The following is a 20,178-nucleotide window of genomic DNA, read 5'->3' as shown; positions in this document are numbered from 1 at the left end:
GATCAGCTGATGCACAGCCTATTTCACTTCAATGATTCAGTGCTAAATGTAAATTATTGTAAATTATTGCTTTCCCAACTGTTCTTAATATCAGAAATGTACATTCAGTATGTTATTCTACGCAAAATACTTTTATTTGTTATTCTTATTCTACCTCGTTTTTTGACACTCAACTTCTTCCATATTTCTCAAATCATTCCAACATTAACATGTTCGGCTCATTTGGGACGCAATGGCTATCTATTGACAAGTTCCCCCAAAAATTCAATATTGCTGACAGTTCCCAGCCGACGAAAGCCACTGTTAAACCAAAACGTTCAATTCTTTCAAAACAACAAGACTATTTATTGTTGATATTCCAAAGGTTCTGAGTTTTCCTGTAATGTAATTCAGCCGCTCTATGTTATTTCTACCGAAATTGCCGTCTCACTGTTACGTGCCAAACACTAATTTTTCATGACCAACTAAATACATTCATTAATTCATTAATTTTTTTCCTCACGAGGGTCGCGGGGGGTGCTGGAGACTATCCCAGCTGTCTTTGGGCAAGAGGCGGGGTACACCCCAGGGCACATATAGACAAACAACCATTCACACTCACATTCATATCTATGGACAATTTGGAGTCGCCAATTAACCTAGCATGTTTTTTGGAATGTTGGAGGAAACCGGAGAAAACCCACGCATGCAAGGGGAGAACATGCAAACTCCACACAGAGATGGCCGAGGGTGGAATTGAACCCTGTCTGCGCGCTAACCACTAGACCGACGTGCCGCCCCCAACTAAATACAATGCCAGGCAAAAAACACCTGGAAAACCAAGGGTAATGAAAAAAATCACCACAGTGAAAAATTAAAAATAAAAGTACAAAAATAAATGCTGGGCAGGTCTGATTAGATGTTTTGTAAACAAGCACGGTCAGACCTAGCAGCGGTTTACTGCAATTGACACCAGTCGAGGCAGAGGTGTTATGCTGAATGTATTCCGAATCGGATTTTTCAGTACCGTTTCAGGGGTGTACTAATTTCCCACATGGTACATGTTAAAGGCGAGGGACAGGAAGTTGGCATCGCATCACCAGTCTACTCGGATAGAGCTTCAGCTCTTGCTGTGTCAGGGGGATTTAAATTTCAACAATATGATTATTACGGTGTACAACAATAGCGTAAAGCTGCTAAGCTTTATCTGAAAGAGCCCAATTAAGTGTGCCTTATTGTGATCCAGTCCCAAATTTGATGTAATTAGATAATGTCGGTGTTACTTACCAAGTGTCCATTGAGTATAGTTGTCATTGCAGTGAAAGGAGAGCAGCTGCTTTATGCTCGATAAAACCGGGTGGGGGGGGGGGGGGGGGGGGGGGGGCTTGAACTGTATGGTGCACACACAACACAGAGCATGCTCACATGTATTGAATATCACCCATGTCATCCACCAATTAGTCGGCCGTTCCTCCCAATGTGATCCCCACCTCCCTTCGCTGACCCCCCCCCTCCCCCTTCCAGCCTATTCATCATGTTGATGGCTCACTCTGTGCTCCTCTAACGTTCCACTGAAACCACCGCACAGTACTGTCACAGCCTGGAGCGGCTGCCTTGCCTGCAGCCTGTATTCCTGTATTTTAATTAGCTGAAAGACAAGCAAGAAAAACAGTTTGTTTTTATTTTCCCTGTGCAGCATTTTGATGGTAATGCAGCACTATTTGTCAAAGACTTTGTAACCGATTTAATTTCTCTTTACGAATATGTCCTTGGTCTGAGCAAGCGGCTCTAATCTAGGTCTAAAATCAGTTCATTCCAGATACACATGCCATTCATCCTGTTCTTTCCCTTATCTTCTTGGACACAATAAGATTTATGCTGGTATAAGCTGAAAGGTCACATGCATGGTGCCTGGCCAAATCCTGCAGGGCACAAAATGTTATCCGCAAAGGGTCAGGCTCTTGTGAAGCTCAATTGTGTAGCTTTCCTGAACTGCCAAATTGTCTTTGTCGCATTGGGGATTTGAGGATAAATGCGGGTTTTAGACTGTGGTGTCGTTTGGTAATTACGACTAAGGACCAACATCGATACAAATGACACGGTTGCTCTTTATACTCATGATTTATTTCGGGGTTAATGATATAATTTGTGCAGTTTTTTTTTTCAAACACACCTAAATGATGATCTATTTGAATTCCTAGGGGGGTCATGAGACACACAACTCACAGGATGATACAAGGTTTTGTAATGGTAATGGTAATAGTTTTATTTCATTTGAACATGCATCAGATTACAATTGAGTGCATCCCATAATCAGTTCACAGTTCAACATATCCAAAAGGAGTAGGAAGAAGCAAAGCTTATTAAATCCTACCCCTCCATCTGGTACTTTTACAATCAGTAACTGTTACATTTGTTCACTTCCTGCTTTCCTAATATAGTTTAAGTGTTTTGTTTTGTTTTTTTGGGGGGGCAGGGGGTTCACGATATGACCATCCAATGACATAATGGGTACCATAGTAAGTGTCAACATAGTGATATATATAGCACATCATGACTGGTTCAAGACTCTTCATCCTTGTATTTAGCAAACATCAACTGCTTGTATTTTAACATGACTTTTAAGAAAAGTATTCAAATAAAATACTGGATAAACAAACCGAGTCACAGAACAATGCAGGTGCATTTGTAAATGTTTACCCATATTATTGTCAACATTTTCCAACCAAATAAACTGCCGTTATTAAATCACGTACGCGATCAAATGGTTAGCGCGCAGACCTCACAGCTAGGATACCAGAGTTCAATCCCACCCTCGGCCATCTCCGTGTGGAGTTTGCATGTTCTCCCCGTGCATGCGTGGGTTTTCTCCGGGTAATCCGGTTTCCTCCCACATTCCAAAAACATGCTAGGTTAATTGGCGACTCCAAATTGTCCATAGGTATGAATGTGAGTGTGAATGGTTGTTTGTCTATATGTGCCCTGTGATTGGCTGGCCACCAGTCCAGGGTGTTAAAGAGGGGAACAAAAGACTAAACATACAACAAAACTAACAAAAAAGAACACTATGTCTTTCATATTGATGAATTTAGTACTATGTTCTAATTGTATGTACTATATCACTGAAACATTGAAAACAAAAGAAGACATCGCAGCGGAGGCACAGAGAACTCAGGTCTATACAAACCATGAGAACTAATCTGGCGTCTTTCTGCTGGAGCCGCTGGGTTTAAAAATGGTGATGATTGCCAATTAGGGACAGCAGATGGAAATCAGCCATTGGCTAGAATCTGACACATTTACATATGGATATGGATATCTGTTCATTAATATGCACTGCACCGATCTTAACTGAATTCAGGGGTCCTGTATTGTAGAGGAGTATCTTCCAAAATAGTTGAATCTCGAATTGAGGAGGTGCATTGTGCTTTTCTCCCTGGTCGTGGAACTGCGGACCAACTCTACAAGTTGGTAGAGTTTGACAGTTACCTGCAAGCACGGTCCTCGTGGTAATGGACTTGATTTGCTTAGCATGTTGGCCACAAAGTCAGGACTTGGGGAAGACCTGGGCTCGATTCTCCGCTTGGCATCTCTGATCTAAACATGCATGTTAGCTTCATTGTCGACTCTCAATTGTCTATAGGTATGAATGTGCCCTGCCTCTCACCCAAAGACAGCTGGAATAGGCTCCAGCATACATTCTAGCGAGGATAACCGGCATAGAAAATTGATGGATTTGGATTTGATTATGTGGCTTTGTTTGTTTTTTGGGTGTTTTTTTTCCCACTAACAAGCAAGGAACCATATATGGTCATAATATTACATGCACCAACGCAAAATCAAAGCAAAAATATACTGTTCCACTCCTAGCTGATACTACTAGTGTTTAAATTACCTGGACACGGCATATTAAAAATCTGGCCATTCTGATATGATATCTTGCTTATTCATCCGCAGCTCGACATTCCCGGCTGTAGTATCAGCTAATCTCCACCTCCTGACCTCCTCCTTTTCCCATTTCGCTGGCTTGACAGGTTGATGACCTCAAGGCCAAGTTGGCCGCCCAAGAAGTGGAACTCAAGCAGAAGAACGAGGATGCTGATAATCTGATCCAGGCAAGAACATTTACTTGCACTGCTTTAGCATGTCAGCAAAATATAACAGCTAAATATGTATTTGCTTTTGCAGAACTTTTCTGTATCTAACTGGCTTGATTTGTCCTGAGATATTCTGCACTGACCTCAATACAAAGAGGGGGTGCTTGTTATCACAGAAAGAAAAGACTGCAGATGAGTGTTGGATCATTCCCTGCTGATTTTCCAAGTTTATCCCATATAAAGATATGACCAGTCTAGAATTTCTATTTTAAGCTTATTGCGACGATCAAATAAATGTAATGAATTAATTTGTATTTGACTGAAAGAAATTAGTATTTGGACACAAATTAACCTTGTCCCAAAGTTCTCCTAGTCTCAACTCATTATACGAATCAAAGACACCAAAGACACCGGACCAAAGAACTAGCAAAGGAGCCCAGGACTGGAATGGACTTAAAGACCGTCAGAGACCACAATAGGAGACGGCAGTCAGTTAGTCGGCCCGCTCTTGAGCTCCATACAAGATTTCACATAATGGGGTTCGGATGACGGTGTGAAAGGTCAGAAAGCCAGAAATACAAGGGAGGAGCGAATTAATGATGTCAAGGGAGTTGGGAGCAAAGTCACCAAAAAAAGCAATGCTAACATTAGTTACTCGAATGAATTGAGTTCCTACAGTTCCTACAAGCTCCCCCTGCTCAAGAAGACACATACACAGACCACTTGAGCACTTGAATGACTCAGGCAAGGCCTGGGAAAAGTTGATGTGGACACAGGAGACCGAAATTGAGCTATGGATGGATGGACATACCCGTGGGGGTCCACGTACACTGCTTTGGGGACCCAAGTTTTAAGGGACAACATGAGCTGCAGTGCTGAGATGCTGTCTCTTCACGGCACCGTCTTCTCCAGCAGTTATCCACTGCTGTGTGTTGTATAAATTACACGTTAAGTCTCCACTCGATGTTCTTTTGCTCCCACTCAAACTTGATAAAGACGCCCAAAAAAATGGCATGCACCTCATAGCGGCGTAGCTAGCAACTAGCACAGAAAAGAATATGAGGTGAATTCACAGACATCGGCCCATTAGATAATGATTGCATTTTCTTGTTCCCCCCCGAGTAAAGACCTGCAACGCACTTTTGGGTCCTGACCCGCCAGTTCAGAACTTGTGTACACAATATTATGGCCGCACGGTCAGCTCTAATGAGATCCAAAACAACAAAATGATTAATCTTTGGGAAGAACTCTTTGGGAGTTTTGCTGACTCAGCCAGAAAGCGATTAAACTCAGCAATATGTTTATGATTGTGCTTTTATATGGTAGTGGTAAAGAATTGCACCCTATCAAGGTGAGAGCTGAGAAGCACAAGAAATAAATTAAATTACATGATATTACTTTCACAACAATGTTGTGGTCACTCTGTGTGTACAATGTCGATGTCGAGACGCCGAGTTAAAAAGACACATGCGAAAAAATTAAAAATCAATGCTATAAACGATGTGAGCCGTTATAACCCAGCAATGAATACAATGTGTTGGCCTCAGGTGGTTGGAATAGAAACCGAGAAGGTGTCCAAGGAGAAAGCGGTGGCTGATGAAGAAGAGCAAAAAGTGGCGGCCATTGCTGTTGTGGTCAGCGGCAAACAAAAAGACTGTGAAGAGGATCTGGCCAAGGCTGAACCGGCTCTCACCGCTGCACAGGATGCTCTTAACACACTCAATAAAGTGCGTGGCATGCTTTCATTCATTTGCTCTTTCATACGCTTGCGTGTGCTTTTTCATATTTCATTTCCCAGCTTTAGTGAAATAGGTTACGTCCACGCAGGCCTTTAAATGTGAGATTAAAAATGATTGAGTCCAATCTTTTCTAAAGAATGTCTTCTCTGCTCGTATTTTAGTTCATCCCCTGAACCTCATCTAGCTTTTTATGCCGCCCCTAGGATTTAAACAAAAACAGCCTTTACATTAAAAAGGTTCTCTGTGTTCAAACAAGCAGAACAGACAGTTCAATCACTGCTCTCTGAAGCTCTCCAAAACTGTCCTAGTTAGAATTCTCTACTGTCTCCTCAAAGCTAGTGCAGGTTGATTCCATCCCCTCCCCCCTTTTTTTTATTTTTTCCTACTGAGCTATGACCACTGAGAAATGCGAGCATTCAAAGCATTCCTGGCTCTTTAATTATATGCTTCTGTCTATTTCCCTTCACTTCAGAACAACCTGACAGAGTTAAAGTCATTCGGCTCTCCGGTGCCAGCGGTCACCAATGTCACGGCGGCCGTCATGGTCTTAATGGCGCCCGGCGGCAAAGTCCCCAAGGATCGCAGCTGGAAAGCTGCAAAGGTTATGATGGCAAAAGTGGACACGTTCCTAGATTCCCTCATACGATTCAAGAAGGAGAACATCCCAGAGACGTGTCTGAAAGCCATCCAGCCTTACTTGCAGGTGATTTATTTGTCCTGATGTTGTTGTGGAAAAGCGTCATAATTCCACTCATACGTCATCTAGCCCACGGCTTCCATTTTTGCATACCCTTCCGTAACTGTGAATAAAAGTCAATGTGTAGTTGCGGACTCATCTATTTGGTTGCTCAGCTTTAATTAAGGCATGCATGTCAATGGCGGCACGGCGGTCTAGTGGTTAGCCTTACAGCTAGGAGACCGGGGTTCAATTCCACCCTCGGCCATCTCTGTGTGGAGTTTGCATGTTCTCCCCGTGCATGCGTGGGTTTTCTCCGGGAACTCCGGTTTCCTCCCACATTCCAAAAACATGCTAGGTTAATTGGCCACTCCAAATTGTCCATGCGAGTGTGAATGGTTGCCCTGTGATTGGCTGACCAGTCAATCACAACCAGTCCAGGGTGTACCCCGCCTCTTGCACGAAGACAGCTGGGATAGGCTCCAGCACCCCCCGCGACCCTCGTGAGGAAAAAGCAGTAGAAAATGAATGAATGAATGTCAATGGTGACATGCCATGATTACTAAAAGTGTTGTCTGTGGTTTTGTTTCAAGAACAATTAAACTGTACATTTGGGTGCATCAAATTTGAATGGGAAATTTTAAATTCATACTATAAATTTGGCTGGCATTCCATATTTTTCTAATGAACATAAAAATGTCTTTTGCAAAGTTTTGAGGAAATCCATTGAGATTTAGGGGTGCCACCTCACACATAAACGTTTGCAAAATTTCAGAAAATGTGCAATTTCTAGTCTAATTGCCAAAAAGTTGACGTGGAAATGTTGAGTACAATGAACTTCTATACAGCATCATTTTCTATAGGGTTATCAAAGGGGGCCCAGACCAAAGACCAAGCTGCGACTGCTAGTCTGAAAGGAACTAGTTGTTGTGTGCCTAAAATAATAAATGGACAAGTGTATATCACATTATGTAGGACTACAGTACTACTCTCAATAAATATGAGGCATCAGTAATACTGTCTACTCTATATTACTGTTGTTGATGTTATGCTTGCTCAGCTATTAGCTAACTGTCATTAGCAAACTGTAGCTAATGTTAGCTACAGTAGAGGCAATGAGCACTAAACAGTGCCTAAAATCATAAATGGACAAGTATATATCACTTTATGTAGTACTACAGTACTACTCTCAATAAATATGAGGCATCAGTAATACTGTCTACTCTATATTACTCTTGTTGATGTTATGCTTGCTCAGCTATTAGCTAACTGTCATTAGCAAACTGTAGCTAGCTAATGTTAGCTACAGTAGAGGCAATGAGCACTAAACACCTATAAATATGACTACAAATCATTCAAATTACAAAGACCAAACCGCAAATTTGCTAGTAATATGTAATAAGAGTATAAATACCAACAAAAACATATAAAGATCACCTTAGAGTTCTTGAGCTGCAGTCTTTGTTGACCTCAAATCTCCATGGCGACCAGTGAACTGTTCACCACTTTATTCCACAAAAACAGATGTATGGTGGCACCCCTAAATAATCATGTATTGGAAAAATATTTTGTATGTGTTGTTTCTACATATATTGGAACACTTTTAGTATCCAGCCATATCAAAATTCAACGTAACTATTGCTGTATGAATAGTAATCAATGAGTTCATTAGTGTGCATGTTTCTAACATATCCAGGATCCCGCCTTCCAACCAGAAGTGGTTGCTGCCAAGTCCTACGCAGCAGCGGGCCTTTGTTCCTGGGTTTTGAACATAGTCAAGTTCTACAGAGTTTACTGCGACGTGGAGCCCAAACGTCAGGCTCTGACGAAAGCCAACGCAGAGCTGGCTGCAGCTCAAGGGAAACTCACCATGATCAAAACCAAGATCAATGTAAGAACCTCAAACACACAATTTGTACATATTTGTACCTTTATGCTTTCATGATAATGTTTTTTTTTTTGACAAATATTTTGATTTTGCACTTTGTTAATTGGTCTCGGGGTCTGGGAGCGTGAGGTCGACAGATGGATCGGCGCAGTACCGGACCGTCGTGGTGAAAAGAGCTCTGTAGGGTAGCTGGACTCCCTCAGAGAGTACTTACATAACAATCCCGCTTCAAAACTTCTAATGGTTACCGCACAGGCCTCACAGCTAGGAGACCAGAGTTCAATTCCACCCTTGGCCATCTGTGTGTGGAGTTTGCATGTTCTCCCCGTGCATGCGTGGGTTTTCTCCGGGTACTCCGGGTTCCTCCCACATTCCAAAAACATGCTAGGTTAATTTGCGACTCCAAATTGTCCATAGGTATGAATGTGAGTGTGAATGGTTGTTTGTCTATATGTGCCCTGTGATTGGCTGGCCACCAGTCCAGGGTGTACCCCGCCTCTCGCCCGAGGACAGCTGGAATAGGCTCCAGCACCCCCGCGACTCTTGTGAGGATAAGCGGTAGACAATGAATGAATGAATGAAGTTAATTATTTGACCTTTATATTATTATTTATGATTATGAATCATTATTTATAGCTGGGATAGGCTCCAGCAACCCCTGTGACCCTCATGAGGATAAGCAGAAGAAAGTGAATGAATGAATTAATTAATTATTATTTATGATTATGAATCATTATTTATAGCTGGGATAGGCTCCAGCAACCTTGTGAGGATAAGCAGAAGAAAATGAATGAATGAATCATTATTTATGATTCAGAGGAGGGCTGCACGGCGGTCAAATGGTTAGCGTGCAGACCTCACAGCTAGGAGACCTGGAGTTCAATCCCACCCTCGGCCATCTCTGTGTGGAGTTTGCATCTCCGGGTACTCCGGTTTCCTCCCACATTCCAAAAACATGCTAGGTTAATTGGCCACTCCAAATTGTCCATAGGTATGAATGTGAGTGTGAATGGTTGTTTGTCTATATGTGCCCTGTGATTGGCTGGCCACCAGTCCAGGGTGTACCCTGCCTCTCGCCTGAAGACAGCTGGGATAGGCTCCAGCATCTCTCGCAACCCTGGTGAGAATAAGCAGTAGAAAATGAATGAATGAATGTTCCAACTGGACTTTTCAACAAAACGTTGAGTGAACAACGACTGCAGACTCATTGTGTATAAACCTTGTGAATACATGAATAAGAATTGGATATAAAAAAACAACCGGAGGCAATACAGCGAATAAACAATCGAGGGGGTGAATTATTTTAGCAAGGCTTTGAGTGACAGTTGACACATGAGCTCCACCAGTAATGATATACTTCCCAGCAGTTCATCAATACAAAGCTGCTGCCAGTGCTATTAGGGCTTTTACTGTTCATTAATCAAAACTAAATCCATCAGCCTAAAACCCCTATTGATAAAAGCAGCTGTAAATAATTGTTTCTCAGCGGCGCTTGACATTCAGCACATCAGAGCGCCGCAGAGCCCCAGCAGAGCGTGGCGCTCAGGGTGGTTTCGGGATGCTGCAGAAGCCGCAGCTACATGCGGCAAAAATCCTGCAGCGCGTCGAGCGGCGGCTGATAACTGATAATAACATCCAGTGTGACGTCTGTCAGTCGGTCCTCGGCACCCTGTCAGATCCTTTGAGTTGGAAGTGACTTCAGAGGGAATTAGCAATCCTCACACTAATCTGCTGAACTGCGCCTGTACGCAATAATCCTGTTTGTCCTTGTACTAATTGCTTCCACTTGACAAATAAATCCATAGTGGACAGAATGATGAATCTCACCCAACTTTTCACTCTCTCCCAAGTTTGTGTCACTGGAAGACTCCAGTGATTTATTTGTCTCCAAGCCCATGCTGTACCTTAACAAGGGCCAATGTCTGTTCTTTGTGTGTATATTAACAGCACCTTAATGAGAACCTGGCCAAGCTCACAGCAAAGTTTGAAAAAGCCACTGCAGACAAGCTGAAGTGCCAACAGGAAGCAGAATCGACCGCACGCACCATTTCTCTGGCAAACCGCCTGGTGAGCTATCCCTTTTACTCCGTGCATTAGTCCAATATAGCGCTGTTTGGTCACAGTGGTGGTGCACAACATCTTGTGGGGCCATGCAAAATGTCAAAAAATGAAAGGGTTGTACATTCTGTGTGATACAGTCATGGTCAAAGGTTTTTAGAATGGCACTTTTGCACAGTTTGGACATTATTGTGCATTCGTTTTTGCTTGCTTCATAGCCTATTTACTTGCTAATCCAGTAGCCTGTCTGACTTTCAGTTCTACTAAATAAAAAAAAGGAAACACAAACATTCATGTCACACACAATACACATACAATACAAATATACAACATAAGGTGGACAGAAATATTTCAATATTGAACAAAGCAAAATTTGTTCTCAATCAGAAATCACTCCACACTCTTTATTGCTCTCTGGTTCTACCATATCTTACTTATTGTGTGGAAATATGGGCTAATAACTATAAAAGCAATCTTCACTCGCTAAATGTACTGCAAAAAAGGTCAGTAAGGATAATTCATAATGCGGCCTACAGAGAACATACTAACTCCTTATTTCTAAAATACTTCAACTTGCTGATATAGTTCACCTTCAAACAGCTAAAATAATGCATAAGGCTAAAAATAACCAATTAGCTAAAAATGTCATCCAATACTTCTCGACAAGAGAGGAGAAATATGATGCACTAGATTTAGCATGTAACCACCACTTGCGTTCAAACATACAGTATCCCGCCCTCTTCCTGCTCAGAACCACACTCCACGGAATAGTCATATGCAGGAATAGGTGTTGTGAACTTTAAGGGCAAGGGGTACTTGCTCCTAAGGGTGCCATTAAGGTGTTCTGAACTCATAACGCCCCAAAGTGAAGTATAGGAAAGATTTTGGAGTGCTTGTCATGTGACAGTCATGTGACTACCCCAGGATGTGGCTTCTCTGACATGGCAGTGTGACAGGTAACCACACCCTTCCAACCATCCATCCATCCAACCATCCAACCATCCATCCAACCATCCATCCATCCATCCATCCATCCAACCATTCATCCAACTATCCATCCAACCATCCATCCATCCAAACATCCATCCAACCATCCAACCATCCAACCATCCATCCATCCAACCATCCATCCATCCATCCATCCATCCATCCAACCATCCATCCATCCATCCATCCAACCATCCAACCATTCATCCAACTATCCATCCAAACATCCATCCAACCATCCAACCATCCAACCATCCATCCATCCAACCATCCATCCATCCATCCATCCATCCATCCAACCATCCATCCATCCATCCAGCCCAGATGCCCGAGCCACCTCACCTGGTTCCTCTGAATGCCAGATTGTCTCTGATGACAGTGCTTCTCATGTGAGAGCCCAGCCTCCCTACAGAGGAAACTAACTTTGGCCGCTCATACCCACAAGCTCATGACCATTCCCATCACTGCCAAAAGCTCGTTTTTTTTTGCCATGACAGCACATTTTTTAAATGATAAGACTATGCTAATGCTTTACTAAGGATCAAATGTTACAATAAACTGCTTTTCCATTTGGTCCGTTGTATTTCCCCCATCCTTTTACATGAAGCATAAATGACTTGGCTCCTTATGAGTTCAACAAAGATCCAGTGTGCCATATGGCAGTCCTGCACAAGTTATGCTAATCCACATACTTACGAGCAAGCTATTTATGTTGTTTCTTTCTCAAATGCAAATCTGTGTGTTTAGTATCCCGCACACATACAATGTGTCTATTGTGTCATTGTGCTGACTGGACGTGAACAAGAAGCCAGTTGATGCAGTTGGTAATATAAATTGTTATTATTCATTTGCAGAAGCCCTGACAGCTGCAATAATAGGAAGATAATATGACAGTCAGTGGCGGATATCAATGCAAATGTTGCCGTGTGCAGTGTTGCTGTGATGTATGCCAGGGAAGTTACGCTTGGTGCCCAAGGGCAGCGTCACTTGAGTTTGGGAAAGCTTAGATATTAAGTTGAATATTGTTGATCCCTGGAGGAGAATGGTATCACTGCTGCAGTAAAGAGTAAAGGTGTTGTTACATGAGCAGTGAAAGATATAAGAGCCTATTAAAAGTGGACCTAAAGGTGGTAAACTTGTTTGTGAGGATTTTTTTTTCCACCTCTTTCTTTATGTGATACAACCCACACATTAATTGATATCAGGATGAACTAGCCACCCTAGGGAATGGTGTCACAATGTGTCGTGCCATTGTATTCCAGGTGGGGGGTCTCGTGTCGGAGAATGTACGCTGGGCAGAAGCCATCAAGAATTTCAGGAAGCAAGAGAGGACTCTGTGCGGAGATGTCCTACTTGCCACTGCTTTCATCTCCTACCTGGGCTACTTCACAAAACGCTACAGATTACGACTAATGGACGAAACCTGGAGACCTTACCTTAGTCAGCTGACGGTGCGTAACTTGGTTTCAGTATTGTCAATATTCACACACTCTTACAACATTGTCACTGAAAAAAAGTTTGGAATGTCCTGTGGAAACAAGTTTCTTCTAACATAGTGTGCCATTTTCCTATAAAAACAAGGAAGTTGATGATTGCTGGACAGCTGTATATCTGCACAATTGTAGTTTTCCTACCAGTCACAGTATCTCGACATGACATCTTGGCTGAAGAACTTCTTGTCATCATTTAGAAAACCTTGTAAAGACAAACACAACATCACTGTAATGGCATGTAACAATGAGCAACACTCGAAATGGTTAGAGATCAGGGTTCTGATAAATGGCTTTCAATGCCGATCACGTACTATTGCAGCCTTTAGCAATATCCTCATGCCGTTTTTATTGTCGTAGTACCGTTTAGGTAGCATCCTCATCCCACTTACATCCCACCAACATTACTTATTGTGTGGAAATATGGGCTAATAACTATAAAAGCAATCTTCACTTGCTAAATGTACTGCAAAAAAGGTCAGTAAGGATAATTCATAATGCCGCCTACAGAGAACATACTAACTCCTTATTTCTAAAATCACAAATACTTCAACTTGCTGATATAGTTAATTTTCAAACAGCTAAAATAATGCATAAAGCTAAAAATAACCAATTAGCTAAAAATGTCATCCAATACTTCTCTACAAGAGAGGAGAAATATGATCTCAGGGAAGAAGTACATTTGAAACACTTCTATGCTAGGACTACGTTAAAAAGCCATAGCATTTCAGTATGTGGAATCAAACTATGCAATGGATTGAGTAAGGACCTCAAACAATGCACAACGATGAGCCAATTCAAGAAACAATACAAGCAGTTGATGTTTGCTAAATACAAGGATGAAGAGTCTTGAACCAGTCATGATGTGCTATATATATCACTATATTGACACTTACTATGGTACCCATTATGTCATTGGATGCTCATATCACCTCCTACTTCGGTATGTGGTGCATTATTTAAAAAAAAATTAAAAAATGTATTATGGAAAGCAGGAAGTGAACAAATGTAACAGTTACTGATTGTAAAAGTACCAGATGGAGGGGTAGGATTTAATAAGCTTTGCTTCTTCCTACTCCTTTTGGACATGTGGAACTGTGAACTGATTATGGGATGCACTCAATTGTTTCCAACCTTGGAATTGTCCAGATGTTTGTCCTTCATCCGTCGCCCCTGGCCAATAGCATTCATTCATGTTATCTTGAAGGTTCCCATCCCAGTAACCCCCAAACTGGACCCGATCACCTTACTTACGGATGATGCCGACATTGCAGCATGGCAAAACGAAGGGCTACCCTCAGACAGAATGTCCACTGAGAACGCCGCCATTCTCTCTTCCTGCCAGCGTTGGCCCCTGATGGTAGACCCTCAGCTGCAGGGCATCAAGTGGATCAAGAACAAGTATGGGGAACAGCTGCATATTATTCGCATCGGACAGCGAGGGTGAGTTGCTTGCTGCTGAATGTTTGATTTTGTGTGGTAACATTAATTTTTTTTTAACCTTCTTCTTTACTGTGAAGGTACTTGGATGCCATAGAGAGAGCACTGTTACAAGGCCATGTGGTTCTGATAGAGAACTTGGAGGAAAACCTGGATCCTGTTCTTGGACCTCTTCTTGGGAGAGAAACCATCAAGAAGGGAAGGTAAAAACAACATCAGCAAGCATCCCTATCAGAAAATAAAATGGCATCACTTCTTTGTGCATAAGAGAGGATCAAATAGGACATTAAATGAACCATCATCAAATAATGCCTTTATTAACTTTCAAGGTGGTATTTTGTCCCATGTTCCATGTCTCCATTGTTGAGGAGGCCATCTAAGGTGATTGTAAGGTAGTTGGTGCCTGCCATGGTGGTCCCAGAACCCTTTGGGTTTTTGGGGGGGGGCATTTTTGGCCCCTGGGAGCCAATAGGCAGCTCATAGGTACTGGCCAAGCGGTGTACGGCTTTGTCGGTCACTAAGTCTGACGAGGGAGATGTTTGGGGAAGCTTTGGAGAATTACTTTCGTCATTGTGTGTTGCTGACTTTGAAGACCTTCTCCATCCTGCCAACACATGTAATGGTAATGGTAATGGTTTTATTTCATTTGAACACGCATCAGATTACAGTTGAGTGCATCCCATAATCAGTTCACAGTTCCACATGTCCAAAAGAAGTAGGAAGAAGCAAAGCTTATTAAATCCTACCCCTCCATCTGGTACTTTTACAATCAGTAACTGTTTCATTTGTTCACTTCCTGCTTTCCTAATATAGTTTTGTTTTTTTAATTTAATTTAATTTAATTTAATTTAATTTAATTTAATTTAATTTAATTTAATTTAATTTAATTTAATTTAATTTAATTTAATTTAATTTAATTTTTTGTCATGTACCGAAGTAGGAGGTGATATGAGCATCCAATGACATAATGGGTACCATAGTAAGTGTCAATATAGTGATATATATAGCACATCATGACTGGTTCAAGACTCTTCATCCTTGTATTTAGCAAACATCAACTGCTTGTATTGTTTCTTGAATTGGCTCATCGTTGTGCATTGTTTGAGGTCCTTACTCAATCCATTCCATAGTTTGATTCCACATACTGAAATGCTATGGCTTTTTAACGTACATGTTCTTACCTTTTCAGCAGTGTGGGCACTATTTTGGTAGTTTTTCATGACGACATACAATGTTTGCAGTCTCCCCTGTTTAACTGCCGAGTCAGTTTCGTGAGACTGGACTGATGTGGTCCATTCCAGGATACAATGACAGGCCCAGTGAACACTATTGTTAGACCAGTCGCAAACATAAACAGGCATGCCATTTACCTTGAAAGCCTTACAGTATTTCAACAGCAGATACAATTCAGACAAATATGGCCTTGCTATGTTGGCAGTGGTCCAATGTAATTAGTGCACATCAAGCCTGTCATCCATAAAAACACACTCCTCACTGCTGCAGACTGTCAGCATTTTCGAATGAATGAGCATGAATTCTGTCAGCAGGTGTGCATTAGCCACACTGTGCTACCGAAACATCTCTGACCTTGGAATTTTTGACCAACACCTGACTCGTCCCAAGAGACAGTTGTTTGCCCGGCTGTGGCACAATAGCCAAGGAACGTGGATGCATTCAAAGGTACCAGTCCTCATGCTGTGGAGCTTTGATAGCACGAGCTAAGTCAGTGACTCTGACCAAGCATCTCCAAATGGAATACCTTTTGCACTCGGATCCTACCTTGACAAATACCTGTGTACAATATACACCACTTCTGTTCTATCATTGTCAAATTTGAAATGGGATTAGGTAACAATGTTGCCCAATATGCCCATACCGCCAAACATGTTATATTGAAGGCATATGATTCTGAAAACTATAAAAGCAATCTTCACTCGCTAAATGTACTGCAAAAAAGGTCAGTAAGGATAATTCATAATGCCGCCTACAGAGAACATACCAACTCCTTATTTCTAAAATCACAAATACTTCAACTTGCTGATCGGTACGAAATGCATTATTAAAAAAAACAAAAAAAACCTTAAACTGTATTATAGAAAGCAGGAAGTGTACAAATGTTACAGTTACTGATTGTAAAAGTACCAGATGGAGGGGTAGGATTTAATAAGCTTTGCTTCTTCCTACTCCTTTTGGACATGTGGAACTGTGAACTGATTATGGGATGCACTCAATTGTAATCTGATGCATGTTCAAATGAAATTAAACCATTACCATTACCATTACTCCCTTCAGGTTCACCACTCCAAAAATCAATACTCCAAAAATCGCACGGCCAAAAAATGCCGTACAGTTGACTGATGGGGAGAATAAAAATCACCTTATTAGCTTTCAAACCAGCTCCAAACCTTGCATCTATTCCAAACAGTAGAAGCATAGTTTCACCTTTGCTGTGGTTACAACTACTTAAATCCTGGAATAAATGTCAAGGACACTTGTCTATTCATAGTCGCTGAAATGTCTTTCATGTAACTGACGTCAATTCCTCACTTCTTGAAACAGGTATATAAAGATCGGTGACAAGGAGTGCGAGTACAACCACACTTTCCGCCTCATTCTGCACACCAAGCTCGCCAATCCTCATTACCAGCCGGAGCTGCAAGCCCAGTGCACGTTGATAGATTTCACTGTCACCAGAGACGGCCTGGAGGACCAGCTTCTGGCCACTGTGGTTAGCATGGAGAGACCTGATCTGGAAGAGCTGAAGGTGAGAAAGCCAGTGAAGAAACCAGCAAAAAAAAGTGGAGTTTATGCGTAATTCCACAGTTAAAAAGTAAAAAGTACGTTTAGATGTTGAAGTTTTATTGATTGTAGTCATCAGCGGCCATCACAGAACAAAAAGTGTTCATCTGTGGCATCTTTTTGACTTCCTTTCCCGGCGTTTTGTCTGTAATCATGCAATGAAAGGAAACAGTTGGTGAAGGGCTCCTGGGTCCTCTCTGAACCAGGCGGAACGCTGATGTTCATTATTAGTCATCTTTAAGCCCATGCATCAACAAAGAAAACTCTACGCCTTTCAACATCACAAGAGGCTGCAGGTCCCAACTCTTTTTGCTTGCTAAACGTTCAGATGGCGCCTTTGATGAACACACAGAGCGGATTGTGCTAATTAGGGCTCGAGCACTGACAGTGCGAAAGCCCTATTGTAATCGTAATGTTTATTATTATTATTATTATTATTCTCCCAAAATGATCGCGATTTTGCGGGCCTTAACATGCCTGAAAACTCACTAAATTTGGCAAGCGAAAAATTTTATATTTTATGGGATTCAAATATAATGTTCCAAAATTGACTGTCTAGCGCAGGGGTGGGCAAACTACGGCCCGGGGGCCACATCCGGCCCGCCAAGTGTTTGAATACGGCCCACCCAATCTTTCCAAAGTATTTCATTTAAACTCAACATACAACCTGGCATCATGGCCTGAGCCAACCTTTTGATGGTTTTATCAATTTCGTTTTTTGACATGGTCTGTTGTTTACAAAGTGCTCCTGAAAAAAGGGACACAAGCACATAATAATAATAATAATAATAATTATTATTATTATTAGATTATTATAATTCTTATAATTATTATTAGAACTATTATGATTATTATATTAATGTTAATTATTATATGAATTATATAATATTATTGTTATATTTGCATATTTTACATAATAATAATATAATAATTATTATTGTAAATTTATTGTAATTATTATAATATTGTATTATTTTTTAAATATTTAAATATAAATATAAAATAATAAATAATAAATTTTGTCATATCAATGCGGCCCGCGAGTCAAAAAGTTTGCCCACCCCTGGTCTAGCGCCACCTTGAAATTAAAAAAAAAAATTAGCCCCCGCCACCAGTTTCACCGATCGTCACGAAACTTGGTGGAGACGTCTATCATGACAGGACGCACCAAAAAGTCTCAAAAACCCATATTGCAAAACCAACAGGAAGTCGGCCATTTTTGATGGCGTCTGCGATTTGATCATCGCTTATTTTTTTTTATGGAGGTTTGGGGCGTCAGACTGGACGTGACCGCATACCCGCCTTGTCACCGGTGTCGCCCCACCTCCTGGTAGAAAATTGTAAGTCCCGTAACTCCCTTACGACTTATTCGATCTCCCCGGTTTTTTGTATGACGTGTCCGCGCGCCCATTCGCTCGCACGCGTACCCCTGACTCGCACGTACCCCCGAGCGCGTCAAGGTGCTCGAGCCCGCTCATCACTGCTTGCAGTTTTAATTATGACTTGAAACTGATGTGTTTTCACAGTTTAGGATAAATAGCCGGTACATTTACCTCGTTTTTCATTAGAAATCCTGCTCTATGTTGTAGACATGCTAGTATTGAAGAGGTGTCCATAGTGCGACCCCCGAGGGGGTGCCATTTGAGACTCACAGCTTTGGAGGATTTTTGGAGCATTAATGAGCAGCACACATTCACCGTGTCCACAGCATCATCCGTGGATTGAAACACAAGTGATGAAGTGAAAATCCACTTGATCAAAGCTCCTTCACCTAATGATGCCTCACGCTTGTCACGTCCAACAAATGTGCCCTTTTCATGTCCATCCTCTTTGACAAGGATTGGCTGGTGGCGCAGCAATTAGACCAATATCTGAAAAATGTTTTAACGCACAAGCGGAGTCTTGTCTTGTCCGTCATCGTTAAGTACTGCATTGTTAAGTACGCACTAGCATTCCGAGGTACAGTATCCTGCCCTCTTCCTGCTCATCCATGACTGCTAATTGTGGATGGTTTCTCTGAGACCGGGTAATGTGTATGTGCGTGCATAGTATGGACGTGAATATATTGTATAAACTGACAGTCTCATCAATATAACGTTTCTGGTGCCTAGGGATCAGCGTAGAATCCTATTCTAATGCCGCCGTTAATGATTAGGGAGACATGATGCACTTCTATTGCTTTATTAACAAGCACACAGGAGCTGCTGTCAGCCATTCTCTACACTGCTGATCTGATCTTAGCGCTCAGGTAACGGTCAACCGGAGCTAGCTGATGTCACACGTGATTAGACATAAAGGGATACTGTAAATGAGACAAAACATCAGTATGACACAAGGAGTGAGTTCACTCATCTCATTTGCATATTATGACTCACCGGGTTCAGAAATGGTCAGATGCCTGTTCTCTCATCTCTCAAGCAAACCCAGCCATCATCATTATTATCATTTACAGCGGGATTTTGGACAGCGCTGCTGCCTTCTCCGCTATTAGAAGTGTCTTCCCTGCCGCTACTTCTGTGTTTTTTTTTTACATTCCCGCTACTCCCCTCACCTGTGCTATATGCACCGTACGTCATCTTTTAGGCGACAGATGAGAATCTCTAATTCGCCTTCTGAACTGCCACAGAGCAAGTATTCCTCTGGGATGTCACCCCCTGCGACCCAGAACATTGGTAAAGCTCCAAAATTTCACAAAATTTCGACTCACTGTCGTGGCACTCCAAATTCATCTTCACTTTGCATAAGAACACACCCACTAGTGTTGCTCATATTACAGATGTCCGCCATCTCCTGGTGAGGACATCAGGCATCATATTTGTCTCTATGGCCGTGTTGCTTGTCGCAATCTTGAAGGCACAGATACTGTTTTACGTACACTTCATTGTGCACATTATGACTCACCGAGTTCAGAAATGGTCAGATCCCTGTTTCCACGATACCCACAGGCTTGTCAAAATGTCTCATCCACTTGCCATACTCTTTCTCATCTCTCAAGCAAACCCAGCCATCATCATTATTATCATTT

General features: G+C 41.9%; 2 protein-coding genes across 2 annotated transcripts in view; both read left to right on the top strand.

Moving 5' to 3' along the window:
• Nucleotides 1–5,988, top strand: part of LOC144894420 (dynein axonemal heavy chain 9-like) — a 95,780-nt gene extending 89,792 nt beyond the window's left edge. The window contains exons 47-49 of the mRNA XM_078789168.1: nucleotides 4,014–4,094; nucleotides 5,624–5,803; nucleotides 5,977–5,988. Coding sequence (XP_078645294.1) covers nucleotides 4,014–4,094; nucleotides 5,624–5,803; nucleotides 5,977–5,988 — 273 coding nt within the window. The remainder of the gene's footprint in view (nucleotides 1–4,013; nucleotides 4,095–5,623; nucleotides 5,804–5,976) is intronic.
• The window catches only part of LOC131109243 (dynein axonemal heavy chain 9), a 62,189-nt gene continuing 47,703 nt past the window's right edge, over nucleotides 5,693–20,178 (top strand). Inside the window, exons 1-8 of the mRNA XM_058060982.2 lie at nucleotides 5,693–5,803; nucleotides 6,288–6,518; nucleotides 8,188–8,382; nucleotides 10,327–10,446; nucleotides 12,687–12,875; nucleotides 14,122–14,357; nucleotides 14,435–14,557; nucleotides 16,914–17,118. Coding sequence (XP_057916965.2) covers nucleotides 6,357–6,518; nucleotides 8,188–8,382; nucleotides 10,327–10,446; nucleotides 12,687–12,875; nucleotides 14,122–14,357; nucleotides 14,435–14,557; nucleotides 16,914–17,118 — 1,230 coding nt within the window. The 5' untranslated portion in view covers nucleotides 5,693–5,803; nucleotides 6,288–6,356. The remainder of the gene's footprint in view (nucleotides 5,804–6,287; nucleotides 6,519–8,187; nucleotides 8,383–10,326; nucleotides 10,447–12,686; nucleotides 12,876–14,121; nucleotides 14,358–14,434; nucleotides 14,558–16,913; nucleotides 17,119–20,178) is intronic.

The sequence above is a fragment of the Doryrhamphus excisus genome, linkage group LG2, assembly GCF_037039965.1.
Source record: "Doryrhamphus excisus strain RoL-2023G ecotype Guam linkage group LG2, RoL_Dexc_Guam_v1.1, whole genome shotgun sequence".
Lineage (NCBI taxonomy): Eukaryota > Metazoa > Chordata > Actinopteri > Syngnathiformes > Syngnathidae > Doryrhamphus > Doryrhamphus excisus.
This window is presented reverse-complemented; position numbering and strand designations above follow the sequence as displayed.